We start from the raw sequence: 25,420 nt of genomic DNA, 5'->3' as shown, positions 1-25,420 counted from the left end.
TCTTAAGCATTTTTACACCTGAGTTGATTTCATCTTTGAGGTTGTCGAGTGTTTACACATTGCTATGGATTTGTTTCCCATTGACACTGACCTAAGTCCGACAGGTCTTGCCTGTCAGATATCAGAATGGGTGCCAGTCCCTGTTCCTTCTTAGTCGCCGTGGCTCTGATTTTGTTGTATTTGAGCTCTAGGTGATAGGAATGAGAATTCCAAAGCCTCACTCTAGACGCGTCATAAGTTATTAAATCAAACTCAGTTAATAACAACAACAAAAAAGAGAGAGAAAGTCCACAATATGATGTGACTAACACAGACTTTCCTTTGTTTTGTCTGTGGTAACCAAAGAATAAATGAGGAGGTATCAGCAAACTGGTCATGGTGCATTTCTCTGGAGAAAAAACAGGAACTTATGTAACAATTTTTCTAGCATTCAGTATTTCAGGCAAGGAATGCAGATGTTTCTGTTTTATTGTTTCTTTTTTAAAAAATACTTTATTGAGGGATGAATGGTTTACAGTAAATATAGTTGTTGGTACCTGTGTAAAATCTCTCAGTTTTCTACAAAACACTCTCACCCCCAGCCTAGGGCCCCCACCATCAGCACCAGTGGTCCTTTATAACTTGTCTGACTGTTTCTGTCTTTGACTTTCTTTCCAGGTCAGCTCAGGGCCACTGGTGGGAGGTGATGTATAGATGCCAAACTGAAAGACACACTGAGTGGTCTTTCCCTTGAAGGACATCCCCCCGGAGACAAGGAGCGAGTTCCTGGCTGAATGAATAGCAGGAAGATGCTGTCTTGCTCTGAGTCGGCCAGGTGGCTGATGGCTTATTTGAGGTCCAGTCCTCAGGGAGGTAGAGGAGTGTCACTGGGAGAATGAGTAGCGCTGACACTCTAAGTTTGCTGCTTTGCAGCATCATGCATTAATCACTTAGAAAAACATGAATTCACTGAGAATGCACATCTCCAAAGGTTGGCACATCTGATTATGCTGGATATAATACAAAAGGTCACATTATTGATTTTAGCACCAATCTTCGTAAGATTCTTGGAATGTTGGGAAGCCAACATGCTTATCCTGGTCTAGCAGAAAAGTCATGAAGGGGTGGGGTGCCTCTGCTGGGGGCACCAATGCCTGGCCTCTCTCTCTTTCCTCTCTGGTCTCTGAAAAAGCCGTCTGCAGAAGTGAAATTGTGTGTGTGAGGACACTGGCCTACAGACTACCTACGGAATGAATGATGACAGTGACGGTGTCACCAAAAACCTGCCACATGCCAGAATTCAGAAAAGTCTACAATAATGGTGCCAAAGTATCTTAAACTTGTATCAGTGAGAAGGAATAAGGAAACCCCTAGATACACACTACTTTAAAATTCATTCACTCATTCATTCATTCACTCCTTCACTCATTCATTCATTCACTCCTTCACTCATTCATTCATTCACTCCTTCACTCATTCATTCATTCACTCATTCCAAAAAGGAATAAAGAAACCTCTAGACATACTCTGATAAACATTATGTTCTAAGGTGAAAGTCTTACAAAGTGTCCCGTCCCACCATCATGCACCAGGCCCCAAGTCCTTCCCCTTTATTGCCCCCCTTCCCTCTTTCCCTAGGGTCCTTTGCTTTCTGAAATATACCAGTCTCACTCCAAATTTCACTCTGAGTTTCCCCTTCCTGTCATTTTTTAAAACTTTTTAAATATATATTTATTTATTTTGTTGTCCTTGTTGTTTTTATTGTTGTAGTTATTATTGATATCATTGTTGTTGGATAGGACAGAGAGAAATGGAGAGAGGAGGGGAAGACAGAGAGGGGGAGAGAAAGACAGACACCTGCAGACCTGCTTCACCGCCTGTGAAGCGACTCCCCTGCAGGTGGGGAGCCGGGGTTCGAACCGGGATCCTTATGCTGGTCCTTGTGCTTTGCGCCACCTGCGCTTAACCTGCTGTGCTACCGCCCGACTCCCCCTTTTAAAAATTTTTTTTACATTTATTTATTTATTTCCTTTTGTTCCCTTTATTGTTTTATTGATGTTGTTGTTGTTGTTGTTGGATAGGACAGAGAGAAATGGAGAGAGGAGGGGAAGACAGAGAGGGGGAGAGAAAGACAGACACCTGCAGACCTGCTTCACCGCCTGTGAAGCGACTCCCCTGCAGGTGGGGAGCCGGGGGCTCAAACTGGGATCCTTAGCATGTCCTTGTACTTTGTGCCACATGCACTTAACCTGCTGTGCTACCGCCTGACTCCCCCTGTCACTGTTTTTTTACATTTCACCTGTGAGTGATATCACCCAGTGTCCATTCTTCTCCTTTTTGGCTTATTGAATTTAAAGCGACTCTTTCAAGTCCTGTCCAAGATGAAGCAAAGGAGGCTATCTCATCATTTTTAACAGCTGAGTAGTATTCCATTGTGTTTATAGATCACAATTTCTCAAACACTCATCTGTTGTTGGACACCTGAGTTGCTTCCAGGTTTGGGCTATTACAGATTGTGCTGCTATGAACACAGGTGCACACAGATCTTTTTTGATGGGTGTTCCTTAGAATCTATCCCCAGGAGAGGAATTGCAGAGTCACAGGGCAGGTCCACTACTAGCCTTCTGAGAGTCTCCAGACTGCTCTTCATGGGGTTGGACCAATTTTCAGTCTGGCTAAAAGACATATAGACATGTGAAAAAGATGTGAGAAATTCTTAAAGATAGTTTCTACCTTTAAAGTTAGAAACCACAGACTCTACCTTTAAGCCTACATTATATAGAAACAGCATAGTTGGGAAGTGCAGCAGGTTAAGCGCAGGTGGCGCAAAGCACAAGGACCAGCCTAAGGATCCCAGTTCAAGCCCCCAGCTCCCCACCTGCAGGAGAGTCACTTCACAGGCGGTGAAGCAGGTCTGCAGGTGTCTGTCTTTCTCTCCCCACCTCTGTCTTCCCCTCCTCTCTCCATTTCTCTCTAACCTATCCAACAGTGACATCAACAACAATAACTACAACAATAAAACAAGGACAAAAAAATGGAATAAATAAATACAAAAAGGGAATGAATAAATAAATATATAAAAAAGAAATAAGATTTTTTTTAAAAAAGAAAGAAACAGCATAGTTAGTGGTAGTACAATAGGGTTTCAACTTTGGTGACTCAGTATTTTGTTATATTCCCCCACATCTTCAATTCTGTTTGGCCAGAGAATTTCTATCAGTTTATTTACATTTTGGCCTAAAATGTAAACAAACAATCAAACAAAACATATTGTAGGAACACGCAGAGGAAGACAGGCAAATTATTTTCACCTCTTATTTCATTTCATTTTTCTGTGCCATTATGTGGATTTTGTTTAGATTTGATAAAATCCAAACTACACAAAATGCGAGTTGAATGCCAGTGTTTATTGCTAGTAAAAACTCAGTCAGTGCTACACAGCTGTGTTTAAAAGAATGGCTTTGTGCATGATGGGATGTTTCTGATAGTCACAATGTTTTGACAATTTAGCAAAAATGTTCTCTTAGAAAGTTTGTACATTAAAAATAATTAATGATAGCAAGGGAATTCCAATGATCAAGACACCAGTTCTTTTTTGCACTAGTTAAAGCAAAGGCATTTCAAAATCTAAGAACTCCTTTTGGCAGCAAAGTGTATAAAATTACTCATGATCTCAAAAGTCCTTACTGGTCAACCTGAGTCATCTAAACTAAATGGAATGCTTGACATAAGATAATGAAGCATCGCTGAAAAGAAGTTAGAATCTCCCCTACACTGCCTGGATGCTTATAAATGAATCAGAACCCTTAAGGGTTCCAAGGTTGTGAAAGAAAGACTTAGATGTTCAAGACTAAGATAAACTACTTCAGGCCCCTAGGTCCCTTGGATAGTGTGTCTGAGCTTGAGCCCTCAGCACTGGACAGATCCCGGGTGCTGTGTTATCTGTCTCCACCTGTCTGTCTGTCTGTCTGTCTGTCCATCCATCTCTCTCATCTACATCTGTCTCTGTCTCCCTATTATCTATCTCTATTATCTATCTTTTTAAATTTTTTTCTTGGGGAATTAATGTTTTACATTTGGCAGTAAATACAATCGTTTCTACATGCATAACATTTGCCAGTTTTCCATATCTATCACCTATTTATCTGCTATCTATCATCTATATCTATCAATCATCTATTTATGTATCATCTGTATCCGTCATCTACTTATATTATCCACTATCTACCTGTCTATCTCTATTATTTATCATCTATATCTTATCTATCAATCATCTATTTACATATCATCTATATCCATCTGCCATCTATTTATATTATCCACTACCTATCTACCTGTCTGTCTATCTATCTCTCTATCTCTCTATTTCCATATTTTTATCTGTCTGTCTGTCTGTCTCTCTATCTATCTGTCATCTATCTGGAAAACTCAGCCTGGAGTGGTGAAGTCTCAGCATCACAAACACACAGAGATAAACCAATGAACACTATCTACTCTCTACTCACTGTTCATTCTCTGTGTCACATTCTTCACTTTCTTATTACTGGTGAGTTCTGTTCACCTAGGAATAAACCTCATGCATGACACAATGTCGTCACATTTAAAATTGTATGATCTACTTTCATTTGTAATTTAAAAATACACATTTTTCAGTAATTTTCCAGGAATTGAATGAAAGCAGTTCTGAAAGCAATCTTTCAATAGATAGATAGACAGACAGCCAGACTGACTGACTGACTTTGGATAGAGGCAGAAATTGAGGATGAGGAGTGAGAGAACTTCAGCTCTCATGAAGCCACCTTCCTTGGGCGGGTCTGGGGAGAGCAGCCTGTTTAGATGAACGATTGCTCTGTGATTTGCTCTGTGCTTTTCCAGCAGAAAACCAACCTAAACTAACAATCCTTGTTGCTGCTTGCTCAGATCAGGTGGACCAAGACAGCAGGAAGTGCCTCTGACAGATTCCAAGACTCCAGTGTTTTCAACGAGACGCTGAGGATCGCAGACATCCAGAGACACCAAGGCGGCCGCTATTACTGTAAAGCAGAGAACGGCTTGGGCTCCCCGGCAATCAAGTCCATCCGAGTGGACGTCTACTGTAAGTCCATCTGCGGGAAACCATGACGGTGCTCACTGTCGACTCTGTCTGCCCCGTAGCTTTACACTCAGTTATGTTGAGCGAACGTTAAGTCGGTGAAGGAAACTCAGTCGTCGGCTGAGGATAGAAGGTGAACATGGTCATGACGGTCCATCTTAGTAGAGCTCCTGGAACAGGAGTCATCACCAGGGGTTTTCAGATTTATTATGACAAAATACCACACATGCGTTTCTGAACATTAGAAACGGACACCAGCAGAGAGACTGTCTGTGCATGAGGCTCTGGTCTGAGCCCAGGACCTTTGGTTCTGAGGTACTTTCAAGAGTCAGAACAGGGAGACCCGGGAGGCGGTCGGTCCAGCCAAGTGCCATGAATATGTATTTGTATTTGCGGAAGGGACCAGGCTGCACACACGTGCTTGTCTTGCTAACAGTTGTTAGATGTGGCTTCAGTTGTTCTTAGTTTTTCAGTGGCCTGCATATAAGCTGAGTTATTGACTTGGCTGTGAATGAGCAGAGTCTCTCGATAAAATCCACTGAACACCTTTGCCATTCTTGTATGGGCACACATGTGTTCTGTTAAGAAAACGGTGTATTTGATTACTCACTGCCACCCTAGATCATACTGTGTGTTACATACTATTTGATACCTATGCTGTATTAGTGCATTAATTTATTAAAATCTGAAAAGGTGTAGACACAAAAGTTTTCAGTGGGATGTGGCTTGCATTGCTGGTACAGTAGGTTTGGTAATGGAACTCTCTGATATGCACGTAGGGTATATGCACATATGCATGTGTGTATGTATATCAGGTTAAAACCAAAGAGGTGGGAGTTAGACGGTAGTGCAGCGGGTTAAGCGCACATGGCATGAAGCACAAGGACTGGCGTAAGGATCCCGGTTCAAGCCCCCGGCTCCCCACCTGCAGGGGAGTCGCTTCACAGGCGGTGAAGCAGGTCTGCAGGTGTCTGTCTTTCTCTCCTCCTCTCTGTCTTCCCCTCCTCTCTCCATTTCTCTCTGTCTTATCCAACAACGATGACAATAACAACAACAATAATAACTACAACAATAAAACAACAAAGGCAACAAAAGGGAATAAGTAAATAAATAAATATTAAAAAATGAAGACAACCCCAGGGAAGTAGAGAAGCACATTTTAAACCCATCCTTCTCAGCTGCTAGTACAGAGCCTCTGGAGGGCTGTCGTGTTTGACAACACTTGCTCCAGCTGCGACTGTCTGGACTTGGCTGGACTTGAGCTTCTTAGTTCAGTTCCTGCGTTTACCTGGAGACTCTGCCCCCACCCCTGCAGCTTTCTGAAGCCTTATTCTTTTGTTTTAAGTCTTGAATCATCCTACCAGCAGAGGTTCCTGAAGGCACCATGCCTGTTCCCTTCATCTGTTTTAACTTCCTGTGGGATTTATCCTACACAACCTGAGATCGACAAATTCTTAGTGCCGTGTTGTTTAGTGTGTGTGCACTGCAGTGCACACCATAAGTCCTGCTTCCTGTGCTCTTTGGAAGGCCGGCCTTCATTAGAAGGTTGTCTAAAGTTAATGGGCTGAGAATATAATAGAAGTAATACTTTCAGCTGTGATGTAACAGTGCTTCACAAGGTCGTAAGATCAGAGGAATATAATTTACATGGCGCCTACCACAGGGATGGAGGCTCAGCCTCCATCCCTGCCCACCCAGTGATAAAGACCAAGGTCCTTGCAAAATCTGAGACAGTTTGGCCACTACTTTCCTCCTCCTCCTCCTCCTCCTCCTCCTCCTCCTCCTCCCCTTCCTCTTTCCCACTCCCCTTCCCCCTCCTCCTCTCCCTCCTGCCTCTCCCCCTCTCCCTCCCCTTCCTCCCTGTGTCACTGTTGTGTATTTCCCATTCTACATTCCCTGTATGAGCACAGCCAGCTGGTGGCCTCCTTTTGTCCCCAGACTGCCTTCAGCAGTTCACCTCCAGTTCTGTCCCCACTTGTTCTAAAGACACCACATGGGAACACAGCATATGCAGACAGTGAGTGTCTCTCCATCCTAAATTAAAAGAAGAAAAAGCCCAACCGAAGTGGGCGGGATTCAACAGGTTGCAAAGTCCTGGACTTAAGTTAAAAACAATATGGCATCTTTTAAAATAGCAGAGTATAAAATAGCCATCAATGGTACACCTCCTAGCGCACACAGCCAGCCCTCTGTGCGTGGGCATTCAGGCTGCTCTGCTCACTGGCTATTGTGAATATGTAGACGTGAACACAGGGCTACACTCCGGTCGGAGCTTTCACATCCTTTGGATATATGCTGAGCAGAGGTATCGCAAGATGGTAACTTAATTCCATTTCCCCAAGAGCTCTCTGGACGGCTTCCCATGTGGACTGCACCAGTCTGCACTCTGAAGATAGTTTAGCGGAGTTCTGTGTTCTCCAAACCCTCTCCGACCCCCATCACTTCCCATTTTGTTGGCGTATGCTATTCTGTGTGTGGTGGGCTCTCAGAGTGGCTTTAATCTGCGTATGTCTTCTGATGAGCAAAGTGGAACCCTTGTCTTTGGGCCTCATGTTTATATTTTTTTAGAAATCTGTCCATTCAGATCAGCTGTCCACATTTTACTATGCTAGTTTTTGTTGTTGTTGTTGTTGTTGAACTTTATGTTCTTATACATGTGTGATAAGAGCAAGTTTTCAGAAGTCTGATGCATAAAGATCTACTCCTAATTACTTGTTTACCTGTTTATCCTTATGCAGTTTATAAAAGTATAATGCATTACTTTATTGATTTTATAAATAGATGAGGTATCTCTCAGACACACATTTTCCAGGGAGGGACTACTCTTCTTTTTTCAAGGTTTTATTTATTTATTAAGGAGAAAGTTACGAGTAGAGAGAGAAAGAAACAGACATCACTCTGGTACATGTGCTGCCAGGGACTGAACTCGGGACCTCATGCTTGAGAGTCCAGTGCTTTATCCACTGAGCCACCTCCAGGACCACAGAATGACTATCCTTTAGGTCCATCGTAGAACTTTTTAAAAATTATTATTACATAGTGGATAGATATAGAAATCTAGAGGGAAGGAGGGGCCAGGTGGTGACACACCTGGTTAAACGTACAAATTATTAGGCACAAGGTTCCCAGTTTGAGCCCCTGGCCCCCACCTGCAGGGGGAAAGCTTCACGAGTGGCGAAGCAGGGCTGCAGGTGTCTCTCTGTCTCCACTTCCCCCTCCCCTCTCAATTTCTGTCTCTATCCAGTAATAAATAAATATTAAGCGGGAAGTAGAAAAAGGGCCCCTATAGCCCTCTCCATAGCTTGCAAAGTCTCCCCCTGTAAGTGAGGACTTGAGTCCTTGTGCAGGGTGACTTGTGCACACAGCCAGCTGGGCTGCTGTCCGGCTCTACTATTGTATGTGTGTGTGTGTTTATAATGCTTGAGAATTAACACACAGTTTTATACTATTGTGTGTGTTATGTATGTGTTATGTGTGTTATGTATGTGAGTGTGTGTGTTTATAATGCTTGAGAATGAACACACAGTTTTATACTATTGTATGTGTGTGTTATGTATGTTTGTGTGAGTGTGTGTGTTTATAATGCTTGAGAATGAACACACAGTTTATACTATTGTGTGTGTGTTATGTATGTTTGTGTGAGTGTGTGTGTTTATAATGCTTGAGAATGAACACACAGTTTTATACTATTGTATGTGTATGTTATGTGTGTGTGTGAGTGTGTGTGTTTATAATGCTTGAGAATGAACACACAGTTTTATACTATTGTGTGTGTTATGTATGTGTGTGAGTGTGTGTGTTTATAATGCTTGAGAATGAACACACAGTTTTTTAGTATTGTATGTGTGTGTTATGTGTGTGTGAGTGTTTGTGTGTTTATAATGCTTGAGAATGAACACACAGTTTATACTATTGTGTGTGTGTTATGTATGTGTGTGAGTGTGTGTGTTTATAATGCTTGAGAGTGAACACACAGTTTTATACTATTGTATGTGTGTGTTATGTGTGTGTGTTATGTGTGAGTGTGTGTTATATAAGTGTGTGTGTGTTTATAATGTTTGAGAATGAACACCCAGTTTTATACTATTGTATGTGTGTGTTATATGTGTGTGTGAGTGTTTGTGTTTATAATACCTGAGAATGAACACACAGTTTTATACTATTGTATGTGTGTGTGTGAGTGTGTGTGTTTATAATGCTTGAGAATGAACACCCAGTTTTATACTATTGTATGTGTGTGTTATGTGTGTGTGTGTGTGTGTGAGTGTGTGTGTTTATAATGCTTGAGAATGAACACACAGTTTTATACTGTTGTATGTGTGTGTTATGTATGTGTGTGTGTTTATAATGCTTGAGAATTAATACACAGTTTTATACTATTGTATGTGTGTGTGAGTGTGTGTGTTTATAATGCTTGAGAATGAACACACAGTTTTATACTATTGTATGTGTGTGTTATGTGTGTGTGAGTGTGTGTGTGTTTATAATGCTTGAGAATGAACACACAGTTTATACTATTGTGTGTGTGTTATGTGTGTGTGAGTGTGTGTGTTTATAATGCTTGAGAATGAACACACAGTTTTATACTGTTGTATGTGTGTGTTATGTATGTGTGTGTGTTTATAATGCTTGAGAATTAATACACAGTTTTATACTATTGTGTGTGTGTTATGTATGTGTTATGTGTGTTATATATGTGAGTGTGTGTGTTTATAATGCTTGAGAATGAACACAGTTTTATACTATTGTATGTGTGTGTTATGTATGTGTGTTATGTGTGAGTGTGTGTTATATAAGTGTGTGTTTATAATGTTTGAGAATGAACACCCAGTTTTATACTATTGTATGTGTGTGTTATATGTGTGTGTGAGTGTTTGTGTTTATAATAACTGAGAATGAACACACAGTTTATACTATTGTATGTGTGTGTGTGAGTGTGTGTGTTTATAATGCTTGAGAATGAACACACAGTTTTATACTATTGTATGTGTGTGTTATGTGTGTGTGAGTGTGTGTGTGTTTATAATGCTTGAGAATGAACACACAGTTTATACTATTGTGTGTGTGTTATGTGTGTGTGAGTGTGTGTGTTTATAATGCTTGAGAATGAACACACAGTTTTATACTATTGTATGTGTGTGTTATGTGTGTGTGAGTGTGTGTGTGTTTATAATGCTTGAGAATGAACACCCAGGTTTATACTATTGTGTGTGTGTTATGTGTGTGTGAGTGTGTGTGTTTATCATGCTTGAGAATGAACACACAGTTTTATACTATTGTACGTGTGTGTGAGTGTGTGTGTTTATAATGCTTGAGAATGAACACACAGTTTTATACTATTGTATGTGTATGTTATGTGTGTGTGAGTGTGTGTGTTTATAATGCTTGAGAATGAACACACAGTTTTATACTATTGTGTGTGTGTTATGTATGTGTGTGTGAGTGTGTGTGTTTATAATGCTTGAGAATGAACACACAGTTTTTTACTATTGTATGTGTGTGTGAGTGTTTGTATGTTTATAATGCTTGAGAATGAACACACAGTTTATACTATTGTGTGTGTGTGTTATGTATGTGTGTGAGTGTGTGTGTTTATAATGCTTGAGAATGAACACCCAGGTTTATACTTTTGTATGTGTGTGTTATGTGTGTGTGTGTGTGTTTGTGTGTGTGTGTGTGAGTGTGTGTGTTTATAATGCTTGAGGATGAACACCCAGGTCTATACTATTGTATGTTTGTGTGTTATGTGTGTGTGTTCATAATGCTTGAGCAGGAACACCCAGGTCTATACTATTGTGTGAGTGTGTGTGTTCATAATGCTTGAGCAGGAACACCCAGGTCTATACTGTCGGTTTACCCCCAGGTCTATACTGTCGGTTTACCCCCAGGTCTATACTGTCGGCTTACCCCCAGGTCTATACTGTCGGCTTACCCCCAGGTCTATACTGTCGGTTTACCCCCAGGTCTATACTGTCGGCTTACCCCCAGGTCTATACTGTCGGCTTACCCCCAGGTCTATACTGTCGGCTTACCCCCAGGTCTATACTGTCGGCTTACCCCCAGGTCTATACTGTCGGCTTACCCCCAGGTCTATACTGTCGGCTTACCCCCAGGTCTATACTGTCGGCTTACCCCCAGGTCTATACTGTCGGCTTACCCCCAGGTCTATACTGTCGGTTTACCCCCAGGTCTATACTATTGTGTGAGCGTGTGTGTTCATAATGCTTGAGCAGGAACACCCTGGTCTATACTATTGTGTGAGCATGTGTGTTCTTAATGCTTGAGCAGGAACACCCAGGTCTATACTGTCGGTTTACCCCCAGGTCTATACTGTCGGTTTACCCCCAGGTCTATACATAAAACACAGGCAGTAACCACAGAGACACGTCAGCAAGGACAGAAGACGGGAGAGAGACAGAGAGGACGGAGAAAGCATTTCGCGGTGGAAGAAAGCCAGACTGAGCTCTGCTGGACATTCGAGGAAAACTTAAAACTCCATTGTCAGGATGGAAGGCGAAACTCAGATGTGATAGAAAGAAAACAAAACAAAACTTGGAGACGTGACTCAGCTCCTGGTGCAGATGGGTGGGTGAGAGCAGAGGCGGGCGCCGTCTCTGAGTGAGTAGCATCCACGCCTAGAGCGGCCACTTGCACATTCTTAGGCTCCGGGGCCTCTGCACCACGGCTCTGCGCCCAGCCTCTCCGGAGTGAGTCCTGCAAGAGACTAGAAATTTCTATGAGATTTATAGCCAGAGACAGTATGAAATAAGAGGGTCGGGCAGTGGCACAACTGATTAAGCCCACAGATTGCCAAGCACAGGGACCCGGGTTCAAGCCCCCAGTCCCCACCTGCAAGGGGAAAGCTTCAATAGTAGTGAAGAGGGCTGTGGGTGTCTCTCTGTCTCTCTCCCTTTCTATCTCTTCCTCCCCTCTCAGTTTCTCTCTGTCCGATCCAATAAAATGTAAAGAAACGAACAGGGGAAATGCTGCCAGGAGTATTTATAGTGCTGGATTTGCAGTGCGGGCACTGAGCCTCCTCATGCCTGTAGCAGATCATGACAAAAGGAAACCTGAAATCCAGAGTCGGGCGGTGGCACAGCGGGTTAAGTGCACGTGGCGCAAAGCACAAGGGCTGAAGGATCCCAGTTCGAGCCCCTGGCTCCCCACCTACAGGGGAGTCGCTTCACAGGCAGTGAAACAGGTCTGCAGGCATCCTTCTGTCTCTCCCCCTCTCTGTCTTCCTCTCCTCTCTCTGTTTCTCTCTGTTCTATCCAACACTGACAACATCAACAACAATAATAACTACAACAATGAAAGAACAAGGGAAACTCAAGGAATAAATAAATAAATGAAAAGAAAACCTAGAATCGAAGAGCAAGAGACATCTGATTGTGAGGACGCCTTCCTTGCCGAGCATTAGCAAACTCCTGTCTAGGAAAACGGATAAACTCTGGAGAAAAGACAGGCTGACATTGAGGGGATTAAGTGAGACAACGCCTGGTAACATACACTCAAGCCTTTTGATCAAGAGAGTTGCTAATAAGCCCTTTCATAATTCATTACTGGATGTAAGTACAGCATGCATATTTGATAACCAGAATTTAAGAAAATATGATGGGCCCAGGTAGTGGTGCACCGGGTTAAGTGCACATAGTACAAATCACAAGGGCCCACACAAGGATCCTGTTTTGAGCCCCGGGCTCCCCACCTACAGAGGGGTCATTTCACAGGCGGTGAAGCAGGTCTGCAGGTGTCTGTCTTTCTCTCCCCTCTCTGTCTTCACCCCTCTCAGTTTCTCTCTCTGTCCTGTCAAAAAAAAAAAAAAGAAAATATAATAACACAAAATGAGAGAAGTTCAGATAAATAAATAGTTTGAAATAGAGAAAATCTGGGGGGCGAGCAGTAGCACAGCCAGTTAAGCGCACATGGCACAAGGACCGGCGTGAGGATCCCAGTTCGAGCCCCCGGCTCCCCACCTGCAGGGGAGTCACTTCACAAGCGGTGAAGCAGGTCTGCAGGTGTCTGTCTTTCTCTCCCCCTCTCTGTCTTCCCCTCCTCTCTCCATTTCTCTCTGTCCTATCCAACAACGACATCAACAACAATAATAACCACAACAAGGATAGACAACAAGAGCAACAAAAAGGAGAAAAATGGCCTCTAGGAGCAGTGGATTCATAGTGCAGGCACCGAGCCCGGCAATAACCCTGGAGGCACAAAAAAAAAAAAAAAAAAGAGAGAGAGAGAGAGAAAGAGAGAGAGAGAATCTAAAAACAAGAAAAACTTAAGGAGGTAGAATATGAAACAAAAGACATTTTTTAACATCTTAATCAGTATTCTCAAGAACTGGACTCATGGAGGAGAGTGGTGGTGCACCTGGTTGAGCACACATGCTACAGCGTGCAAAGACCCGGGTTCAAGCCCCCGGTCCCCACCTGCAGGGGGAAAGCGTGACGAGTGGTGAAGCAGGGCTGCAGGTGTCTCTAGGCCTCTCTATCTCCCCCTTCCCCCTTCCCTCTTAATTTTTGGCTGTCTCTATCCAATCAATAGATAAAGATAATAAAAAAAATATTAAAAAGAAAATTTAAAAAATATCCATATGACAATAGCAGAACAACATAAAAGAAGGAATTTTTAGAGACTTTGAAGAACTCTTGGGATACTAAAAATAACTACACAAATTAGTAGGAGGGACGGACGGAAGATACACCTGAAGAAACCAGGAGAGATTAAAAACTAGCAACCAGAAGGGCGGGATAAGAAACAAAAGTCCAGAAACTCAGGTTTCAGCTCATTTAATATTTGGATAAAACTTTTAAGCAGAATAATAAATTCAAATACAGATGGAAACATTTTTTAAAATGCACCAAAATCACTCCATTACTTGGATGTGCATTTTCAATTCTGAGTGACTAGTACAACAAAGTAAACAGGACCCACACCAAAGTACAAGATAAAACACTTGTACAAAATAAAGATCTTAGGTTTTGAATGTTTGAAAATGACTTGTATGCAACTACAGATGCTAGCTTGAGACTCGAGCGGACAGTTAAACAACTTTATGAGAGTGTGTTCTCCTAGTCTTTTTATTATTGTTATTATTTACGTTCAGAGTGGTGGTGTATGATGCAATTACAAATAAGAGTGAAATAGGTCTTCTTAATGTAAATCAGGGGCTGGGAGATAGCATAATGGTTATGCAAAGAGACTCTCTTGCCTGGGGCTCCCACTCCTGGTTCAGACCCTGCAGCATCATAAATCAGAGCTGAGAAGCACTCTGGTAGGAAAAGGGGGGGAGGTAATAAATTAAATAAATATGTGGATGAATGAATAAATGAATAAAACCAGTGCAAATCACCAAGCTCTCGGCCTGGAAGAGGACCAGTGTCTAGAGCGTGGGACTCTCTAGCCTGAGTTTTATCCCTGAAGCCAGAACACTCACCAGAGAGGCTCTTTCCCTCCTGCCCCATGCCCCTCCCTTCTCATAAATAAATAAATATTTTTTTAAAGGAACCTCAGAGACAGTTGTGTAAAACTTGGAAAGTCATTTTCAAATGAGAATCTTCTACACAAGACCTTTTAAAATTTTTTTTCAGATATAAATATATATTGAAAAGACAGTTGCAGACTTCTAAGACTTCTCTCTTTGGAGGGGAAATAACTTGTCTGTATTGCTTTGTTAGAGGAAAAGTAACAAGTAGATAATCTTTAAAGGAAACTGGACTTAAGAGAATAGAGAAGGGAATTCCTGTGGACAGCTGTGCATTGGGCCTGGCGCCAGTCAGGACATACTGAGACAGGGAGAGACTCCAGGAAGGACTTTCTCAGCAAGAGCTCAGACAGCTGAATGTCAGTGCTGTTCTAAAAGAGTCTTAGGCTTCCAGTGGGGAGCCTGGCCTTGCGGTGGTCATGACGCACACAGAGGTGAAGTGATGCCGGCAGTGTGAGGAGAGGGGAAAGCGATGCTCACATGAGCTATGCATTTTAATGCTGATGGTTTTTAAATATTTTATTTATTTTTAATGAGAGAGTGAGGAAGAACAACCAGAGCCCTGCTCAGCTCTGCCTTCCAGTGTTGCTGGGGATTGAACCTGGGAATTCAGACCTCGGGTGAGAAGATCTTTTGTATAATCGTTATACTAGCTTTCCAGCCCAGTGCTGATGATTTTAAGGACTCTTGTCTACACATGTACAAGGTTTTATCACTCCTGGGTTGACTGGCTCTTTCTTCTTCTTCCTTTCTTTCTTTCTTTCTTTCTTTCTTTCTTTCTTCCTTCCTTACTTTCTTTCTCTCTCTTCCCCTCTCTCTCTCTCTCTTTCTCACCTCCAGGGTTCTGTTCCTGGTGGCCATTTTTCCCATTTTATTGGCTAGGACAGAGAGAAATTAAGAGGGAGAGGGAAGGGGGAGACATCGAGGGAGAGAGACAGAGAGACATCTGAAGACCTGCTTCACCATTTGTCCCCTTGGCAGGTGGGGAGCCAGGGCCTCGAACCTGGATCCTTGAGTGGGTCCTTGCACTTCGCACTATGTGCACAACCACTCAGCCCCCTTTTTTTCCTACCTACCTCCCTCCCTCCCTTCCTTCCTTCCTTCCTCCCTTCCTCCATCCCTCCCTCCCTCCCTCGCTTATACATAGAGAGGCAGATTAGAGGCAACACTACAGCACCTCCCTCCCCAGCTGCTCTGGTGCAGCCATGTGTCTCTGGACACAGGACTGCAAGGCACGCATTCTGGAAGGTTCACCCCACAGGCCGGCCTCACCGAGGGAGCTTTCTGCCGGGCATCTTCAGTTGCCGTGGGGTCGTGGGAAAGTAATGAGCTGTGCCACCTGACAAGTGCAAGCGGCCCTTGACTCAGCCAGCAGATTGGCGTAAAGAAGGTGGAAGAGGGGGTGGAAGAGGGTTACATGTTCTCTTCAGGGCGAGACATCAGGAAGCGATACGCCTGTGGGAAAAAAGGCTGTGTCAAATTTAGAGAAATGAAGACAATTTTAAGCGTAGTTAAAAGAGCCACCAGAAAAGATGGCTTCTGCCTGTTACACACAGGTGAGGCTGTGCTCTGTGTGGTTATTTGACTTTGTAGCCAGTGACTATATATCAGTGGATTTTAATTCGTAAAATATACATATGGAAATACTTTACCTTGGAATTTCTTGTTATTAAACTTCTAAAACTCAATATTGATTTCATTTCAAGTTTGGTTAGAGGCCTGGAGAGATGTCATAATGTTTATGCAACAGACTTTCGTGCCCGAGGCCCCAGGTCCCAGGGATATTCCCTGGCATTGCCAGGAGCCATAGACAATCAGTTCTCTGTTTAAAAAATAAATAAGTAAAGAAAGAAATCAAATATTTTTTTTCTCTATTCTAAAACTTAAGACTACATTTATATTCACATTTTTAAAAATATATATTTTAATATTTATTTATTTATTCTCTTTTGTTGCCCTTGTTTTATTGTCGTAGTTATTCTTGCTGTTGTCTTTGTTGGATAGGACAGAGAGAAATGGAGAGAGGGGGAGAGAAAGACAGACACCTGCAGACCTGCTTCACTGCCTGTGAAGCGACTCCCCTGCAGGTGGGGAGCCGGGGGCTCGAACCAGGATCCTTATGCCGGTCCTTGTGCTTTGTGCCACCTGCGCTTAACCCGCTGTGCTACTGCCCAACTCCAGTCCTAAACTCTTTTTTAAGGTTGTTTGTCCATCAAGCAACCTGGGACGGTAGAGACAGGGTCTGTCACCAGGACAGAAGGCTGACGATGTGTGATGTGTAAGACAGCGTCTTGTCTTCAAAGTCAAGTCTGAGTCTGCTTTCTTGCTGGGCTTTGCTGAGCCCGGGATTCCTCGCCTCTGGGTGTCCGCGGTCCACCCTGGCTGCGCCTGTACTGCTCTGGGAGACAGGGCAGAGCCCGCAGACGAGTATGGGGTTTGATCTGAGACGGGAGTACAGGCCCCCGTGGGTGGGGGTGGCGTACCTGGTGGCCGGCCATGTTACAATCAGTCCACAAGAACCTGGGTTCAAGCCCCCAGGCCCCACCTGCAGGGAGAAAGCTTTGCAGGTGGTGAAGCAGGGCTGCGGGCTGGGTCCCTCTGTCTCCCCCTCTCTCCCCACCCCTCTCAGTTTCTGGCTGTCTCTATATAATAAATAAATAAACACAGTAATTGAGGGGGGACCCTGTGAAGTCGACACTGTGCCGTGGTGAGTTTTGACGTCTCAGTGTCCGTGAAATGACACTTCCAGCAGCTCGGCCTCTGGCGCGGCAGCCCCTCACCGCAGAGGCTGGCTGGGCACTGGCTGCTGGACACTGGCTGCCGGGCACTGGCTGTGGGCACTGGCTGCCGGGCACTGGCTGTGGGCACTGGCTGCCGGGCACTGGCTGTGGGCACTGGCTGCCGGGCACTGGCTGTGGGCACTGGCTTCCGGGCACTGGCTGCTGTGCACTGGCTTCCGGGCACTGGCTGTGGGCACTGGCTGCCGGGCACTGGCTGCTGGGCACTGGCTGTGGGCACTGGCTGCTGGGCACTGGCTTCCGGGCACTGGCTGTGGGCACTGGCTGCCGGGCACTGGCTGTGGGCACTGGCTGCCGGGCACTGGCTGTGGGCACTGGCTGCCGGGCACTGGCTGCCGGGCACTGGCTGTGGGCACTGGCTGCCGGGCACTGGCTGTGGGCACTGGCTGCCGGGCACTGGCTGCTGGGCACTGGCTGTGGGCACTGGCTGCCGGGCACTGGCTGCTGTGCACTGGCTTCCGGGCACTGGCTGTGGGCACTGGCTGCCGGGCACTGGCTGCTGGGCACTGGCTTCTGGGCACTGGCTGCTGGGCACTGGCTTCCGGGCACTGGCTGTGGGCACTGGCTGCCGGGCACTGGCTGTGGGCAGTGGCTGCCGGGCACTGGCTGTGGGCACTGGCTGTGGGCACTGGCTGCCGGGCACTGGCTGTGGGCACTGGCTGTGGGCACTGGCTGCCGGGCACTGGCTGTGGGCACTGGCTGTGGGCACTGGCTGCCGGGCACTGGCTGTGGGCACTGGCTGCCGGGCACTGGCTGCTGGGCACTGGCTTCTGGGCACTGGCTGCTGGGCACTGGCTGTGGGCACTGGCTGCCGGGCACTGGCTGCCGGGCACTGGCTGTGGGCACTGGCTGCCGGGCACTGGCTGCTGGGCACTGGCTGTGGGCACTGGCTGTGGGCACTGGCTGCCGGGCACTGGCTGCCGGGCACTGGCTGTGGGCACTGGCTGCCGGGCACTGGCTGTGGGCACTGGCTGCCGGGCACTGGCTGCTGGGCACTGGCTGTGGGCACTGGCTGCCGGGCACTGGCTGCCGGGCACTGGCTGCCGGGCACTGGCTGTGGGCACTGGCTGCCGGGCACTGGCTGCCGGGCACTGGCTGTGGGCACTGGCTGTGGGCACTGGCTGCCGGGCACTGGCTGTGGGCACTGGCTGCCGGGCACTGGCTGTGGGCACTGGCTGCCGGGCACTGGCTGCTGGGCACTGGCTGCCGGGCAGTGGCACTGACACACTTGCTCACCACCTCAGTCTGTAGAAAATACAGTGTGCGGACTCACAACAGCCGGGTGATGGAAGGAGAGCCGCTCGCAGTCAAGCCCCTTGTCTTTGGCCCAGAAGTCGATGCCGCCTGTTATTCTCCACAGAACCTGACAAAATGATGTAAGTCAACCAGCCGGGAAAACGCCAGGCTCTTCAGAACTCGCAGCACTGAAGCGCTTAGATAGGGAAGGAGGAGCGACGGGAGGGAGGTGCGGCTGTTGGAGCACACGTCACCTTACACAAGGACCCGTGTTCAAGCCCGTGATCCCCACACGACAGGCGAGGTGGTGCCTCTCTTCCTCTCTCCCACTGTCTCCTTCTTCCATCTCAGTGTCTCTCAGTCTCTTTCCAAACAAGGGGAAAAAGAAACACCCAAAGTGGTGTATTCATCATGCAGGCACCTGACTCTAACAGTAACCCTGCTGGTGGAAGAGAGAGAGAGAGAGAGGAACAGAGGGAGGGGAAGAAAGAGAAAAAGGAAGAAAGGAACAGAGAGGAAGGAAGGAAGGAGGGAAGGAAGGAAGGAAGGAAGGAAGGAAGGAAGGGAGAAAAGGAAAAAAAACAAGGAGAAGGAAGAGGAGGAGGAGGAGGAGAAGGAGGAGGAGGAGAGAGAGAACAGAGTGGGAAAGCCAGAGGTATTCCATGGTGAGTGGGCACTCTGTACAGAGGCCCAGAAGACAGCTGAGGTGGCACATCTGGGGCGCGGGGTGGTGACTGAGGCGCCCGCCCTGTGCAGAGCAGGGATGGCGACTTGGTGTGGACGCTGAGCCGTCAGATTGTGTCATGATCTCCCGCCAGTGTCTTTAGACCAGACGCAGGGGTAGCGGCCATTTACGTCAGACATACAACAGGGACAGTGGCATCGTGAGGGCCGCGTCATGGCATGGCAGCCTTCTCCCAGAATGAAGCTAGCTTCGTTTGCCCCCAGGATTCACCTACCAAGGAAAGGGAGTGTCTTCTATGTGGAAAGACATGGTGGGTCAGCTGCAGCAAGGTGAAGGGTGTGAGGGCCGCGGGAGGCGCTGAGTCCTTATTGGGGACTCAGTGCCTGAGGGGGAGGAGGACAGACTGTGGTGGTGGGTCAGTGTATCCAGCCTACCATGTGGGGCTGGAACCCAGGACCTTGAGCATTGTGACATAGGCGCCTCACCCCCTCCCCACCTGCAGGGGGAAGCTTCACGAGTGGTGAGGCAGGGCTGCAGGGGTCTCTGTCTCTCCCCCTCTCTGTCTCCCCTTTCCCTCTTGATTTCTGGCGGTTTCTAGCCAATGCATAAATAAAGATAGTTGTTTTTCAAAAGCTTAAAATTGGTGGCCAGGTGGTGGTGCACCTGGCAGAGTGCATATGCTATACAGGGCACAGGGACTCAGGTTCAAGCCCCCGGTCCCCACCTGCAGGGGGAAAGCTTTCTGAGTGGTGAAGCAGGGCTGCAGGTGTCTCTCTGTCTGTCTGTCTCTCTCTCTCTATTTCTTCCTTCCCTCTCGGTATCTCACTGAATCCAATAAATTAATAAAATAAATTTTTAAAAAAACTTAAAAACAAATACAGTAAAAAACTTTTCACCGAAGAATTAAATGTTAAGATTGTACCCATGTGACAGTTGTCTTGTGAATCATGATCTCCCTGAGAAATCAGTCTGAATTCCTCACGCTGAAATGCCTGTGCTACCCTGCGACTCCCACGGGCAGTTAGTCAGCTTCCTAAATGTGTTCACCCAGCTCTTACACTCACTCTCAGCCATGACTGCGTTCCTCACAGGGCCATAGAGGCCATATGACTCTAGAGCTTAGGGTTGCGACTTATTTTTAATTCACAAAGAAACTCGATTCGGATACATTAACTTAATCTGTTTTCATGTGTGCGGACGCTGTTCATACATGAGACGGTTCTTTCCCAGTATCCATCAGAGATTCTGTAACTCTTATTTCGGAAGTGGATTCCCTACTTTAATTTCACATAGGTAGATTGCCGTATTGGATTATATTCAGAACAGACAACGGCAGGCATTTTTCCTCTTGTCTGTTAGATTTATTTATTACATTTTTACCTGAGAAAATGGTGGAAGATTAGAATGACATGCTATCAGTTTATTCCCCAGATACAATTTGCCTGTGTTAGAAAGGAGACTTCTAAGCTGCACAGTAAAAATTACTGGCCATGAGTTCTTTAGGTTTATTTTTATTGGATCTATCAGCATGACTTCTAGATAATAAAATCTAGAGAAACGACCGGAATGATAAATGAGAACTCTGGTAGCCTGGCAAGTCCTGAAAAGAGACTGATGCCAATCTCATTAAGTCTGACTTTCTCACCCACCACCTTGCCTCCCAAAACATCAGCCATGGGCTGGGTCTGGGAAGCTTTTAATAATGTTTGATGTGGTAATTACCATGCCTATTAAAAATGGGTTGCTTTGTGCTAATTACCTTATTAATAAATTTCCAGACAGAATTTGGCAATTTTATGCATGCTGCAGATAAAAAAATGCTTGCTTCTCAGAATTACTAACAATGCACACCGACAGTCTAATTCTCAAATAGCCTACTCAGTTAAAAGTAAATTAGTTAGTCAATACAGTAAACTTCTATGCCCTGAGGTTCCAAGTTCGGTCCTCTATAGCCCATGTGCTACTGTGACACTCTTACATTTCATGAAAGTAACAGTAAGAACATAGACGCTCTGACCAAGTCGAAGATGATGCCACTCCCCTGCGGAGAACGCTTGAATTTCTGTCATCTTGGGTACGAAGTCTCAGAGATAGTTTGAATCGTCACTAATGAAATCCCATGCTTTGACTTGGGAACTGTTTTCAAGCATGGTGGTTTTGCATGGCTCATGCGCTTTCCTTATAGTAACACACTTTGTAAACAGATATTTGAAATCCGACATCCCACTGACACGTATGGTACAGTCGGCCACACTGTGAAACTAAAGGCAGATTCTTCCGTGTCTACTGGATTCATTTCACGACTCTATATTGTTTTACTTGTGTGTAAGATATTTGTGATTTTAAAATGCATTTCTTGTGTTTGTTGTCATCTTTTAGTGTTATTTGTAATTGTCTATTCTGTTTAAGAATACTAATGTTTTCTCTCTCTTTCTCTCCCTGCCCCTTTGTAAGCAAAGCACTGCTCAGCTCTGGCTTGTGGTGGTGTGGGGTCTCAGGCGTAAGCGTGTGTTTGCATAGTCATTATACTATCTACCCTCACCCAAGAATGCTAAGTTTTCATTTCATCCAGTTCTCTGTTTAAAGTATTAACTGGGGTCAAGACTAAGATAAAACCGCACTCGGGTTCTGTGATACAACTACACCTCTAAATTACTGAGATTTCTAGGGGTGGTGAGTGGACTTGCCCAGAATGCCATCTGCCTGCCTGGTTAACTATTCATACCACCCATTTGAAAAATGGACTCGTGGCATTAGAGTGCCCTCAAAATTGTGTGGGTAACATTGTTCTGCTAGTGTGTTTGGATAATATAGAAGTGCTGAACTTATCAACTAAAGAAAGTATGAAAAATGAATCTTTTGGTTGTATGTATAAAATCTAAAAGTAGGAACATTAGTCATTTTTGAGATTCAGTCACTGTTCCCTCTGCAAAGATGGACCAAAATTCTTTATTGGATACAGAAGGTGGAAGGTCTGGCTTCTGTCATTGCTTCTCCACTGGACATGGGTGTTGGCAGGTGGGTCCTCACCCCCAGCCTGTGTCTGTCTGTCCCTCGTGGGGCAGGGCTCTGGGGAGGGGAGTGTCCAGGACACACTGGTGAGGTTGTCTGCCCAGGGAAGTCCGGTTGGCGTCATGGTAGCATCTGCTATGTGGTGGCTGAAAGGTGGTAAGATAGAAAGCAGAACAAATTGTTTAATAAACAGGAACCTAAAGGTAGGAATAGAGCAGATGAAGCTAGGGTCTTTGTGTGGGAAGAAGCTAAGAAGTCTATCTGAGGTATGTTCCAAGGGGCCCATGGCATTAGTAATTTTTGCCTGAGCCTGATCATCCAAGTGGACTAAAACTACTGTCTGGGAAGATTCTTTATATTCTTTGAATATGCAACCAAAAAAAGTCTTTGAGATAGGGAGGTATGGTATTCCTAGGTTACATCACATTGATGTCTTTAGGCTTTTCTTTAAGGAATCTCCATCACATTCCCCCCAAAACATCTCATGTTACATTTCCCCTAGCCCGGCCCTTCACTGCTTTCTCCAGGTTCCTCAGGACCCTGCCCGTGTTTCTGGGGACCTTTCCACATGCAGCATTTTCAGCTGGCTTTCTATGCCAGGGTTTACTTTGGGGACACTCTGAAAGACAATTCCCACTAGAGGGAAAGAGAGAACTCGGGATGACACGATGTTCTTGAATGGTAGCAGGTTGGCCTTGGTTTTGAGAACGATCAATACAGTCAATTATTTATATTCCCTTTCTTCTTTTTCAGTTTCCTTTATTTATTACAATGGTTACCACTGGGGCTCTGTGCCTGCATGACAACTGTACTGCTCCCGTTGGCCATCTCTTTATTTTTTGATAGACAGTGAGACATTGAGAAGGAAGGGGTTGTATACAGGAAGAGAGAGAAAGAAACAGGGACAGGAGAGAGAAAGAGAGAGGGAGAGAGAGAGAGAGAGAGAGACCCGCTGTGCTGCTTCACCACTCATGAAACTTTCCCTGTGCAGGTGGAGACCAGGGATTGAACCCAGATCCTTGTATTGTGTAACGTGTGTGCTCTACTAGGGGGACCACTGGCTGGCCCCTTATTTATATTTCCACAACTTTTATCCAGAGATACATTCTACATAGTAAATATAAAATAATCAATTAGCACCTGCTTTGACTTATCTAATGTGCTGTGTAGTTTGAAACTGTCATGAAAACAGTATTTTCTCTAGCAGAAAATGAGAGAGACACTTTGACACATTGTCTCCAGAGAAGAGAATGTCCTTGATTCATTTCTTAACTCAGTCTCTTCTAGCCATGTGTCCCACACCCATTAACCGCTCTCAGGTTCACTGGAATACCTCCCACAGCATGTGCTCGGCTCTATAAAAGATAGGGACTCTTCTCACCACCCAGCGGGCACTGCCTACCTCTTACTTGTTCATTGCTTCTTATTCAGAGAACACAACAGGAGAATTGCTTTAAAATCAGTGTAGCTTTGTATTCATCCTGTTGATGGCTATTCTTTTACCCTGCCCAGGCATTGTTTTAAGAGCCCTTACTGGATCCCACCACTCACTCCACAGGTGCGTAACAAAGACAGTTGCCAGCACACCTAGCCAAGCTCCTCTGCATCTGCATCTTTCTGTTCTTGGGCTGCTGTGACCCTGAAGCCAAGTTTAACAATGGCAAGGGTTTTGTGAGCCTTCTGCATTCAAAGTGCATTTCCAACTTGAGTCTGATCAGTTCGCAATGTTGAGGACATCCTACTAGAAACTGTGAGAGAGAAAACTTAAAAAAAAAAATTTAGTATAGGTGGATGGGTAAGTTGGAAGTAGACTGGTAGTACATTGAGAGGGAGAGGGAGAGGCAGAGGAGAGGGAGAGGGAGGGGAGAGGGAGAAGGAGAGGGAGAGGCAGAGGAGAGGGAGAGGGAGGGGAGAGGGAGAAGGAGAGGGAGAGGGAGAAGAGAGGAGAGGAGAGGAGAGGGAGGGGGAGGGGAGAGGGAGAAGGAGAGGAGAGGGAGAGGGAGAGGGAGAGGGAGAGGAGAGGGAGAGGGAGAGGAGAGAAGAGGGAGGGGAAGGGGGAGGGGGAGAGGAGAGGGAGAAGGAGGGAGAGAGGGGAGGCAGAAGGAGAGGGAGAGAGAGGGGAGAGGGAGGGGAAGGGGGAGGGGGAGAGGAGAGGGAGAGGGAGGGGAGAGGGGAGGCAGAAGGAGAGGGAGAGAGAGGGGAGAGGGAGAGGGAGAAGGAGAGGGAGGGGAGAGGGAGAGGGAGAGGGGAGGGAGAGGGTGAGGGGAGGGGGAGAGGGGAGGGAGAAGGAGAGGGAGAGGGTGAGGGGAGGAAGGGAAGAGGGAGAGGGAGAGGAGCCAAGATGGTGGCTTGGAGACAACATCTAGTGTGAGCTCTGCAAGGAGGCTGCTTTCAACCTGGGAATCTCAGTGAGGGAGAGAGAAGGGGGAGCAGTACTGCTGCACCGTCTGTGGCTATGTGTTGGTGATGGTGCTGCCAGAGTTTGTCACAGTCATGCACATGTCAGTGTGTGTGTCCCACGCAGAGAACTCTAGCTGAGCCCCAGGCTACCATTTCTTGAACAGACGTATTAACTGAAAATAGCCACTGACTGTTATTGGTTATTATTGGCTATTATTCCATTATGCAGTAAAATTGAGACTCCGGTGCCCATTGTTACCGAGGGGTCAAAACCACGTTGGGTCTGGATTCAGTGAAGATGTAATTGGCACTGGAAAGCGTCCATCTAGTGATTGAACTAAGTAAAGGGACCTTGCGGAGAGACGCAGCAGCCATGTGAGATCCACTTACAGGGAAGTTAAATGAGGACAAGACGCTCTGCTCTGCCTGTGAGAATGAAGATGGTGTCCAGTGACCTGAGGTTCAGTCAGTTCCTGAGACCCCCAAGCCTGGCTTTCGCCCTGTGGGTAGAGTCCGCTTGTGGCCCCTCTGGGTTGCCTACGTACGTCATTGAAAAGCACACAGCGACGCTAGACAGGGCAATGGAATGTGTTCTAATAAAATGAGCTAATCAAACGGTTTGATTCTGAGACACTGTGGTGAGAGCTTGTTCCCTTAGATCCATTTCACATTGTCTTTGATTTGGTTTTCACTATGACTTTTCTCCTTTAACCAGAGAACTGCTCAACTCT

General features: G+C 45.8%; 1 protein-coding gene across 1 annotated transcript in view; it reads left to right on the top strand.

The window, feature by feature from the left end:
* The window catches only part of MDGA2 (MAM domain containing glycosylphosphatidylinositol anchor 2), a 343,591-nt gene that overhangs the window by 58,861 nt on the left and 259,310 nt on the right, over positions 1-25,420 (top strand). The window contains exon 3 of the mRNA XM_060175592.1: positions 4,900-5,074. Within this exon, the coding sequence (XP_060031575.1) occupies positions 4,900-5,074 (175 nt within the window). The remainder of the gene's footprint in view (positions 1-4,899; positions 5,075-25,420) is intronic.

This window comes from Erinaceus europaeus, chromosome 16 (genome assembly GCF_950295315.1).
Source record: "Erinaceus europaeus chromosome 16, mEriEur2.1, whole genome shotgun sequence".
In the NCBI taxonomy this organism is placed as follows: Eukaryota; Metazoa; Chordata; class Mammalia; order Eulipotyphla; family Erinaceidae; genus Erinaceus; species Erinaceus europaeus.
This window is presented reverse-complemented; position numbering and strand designations above follow the sequence as displayed.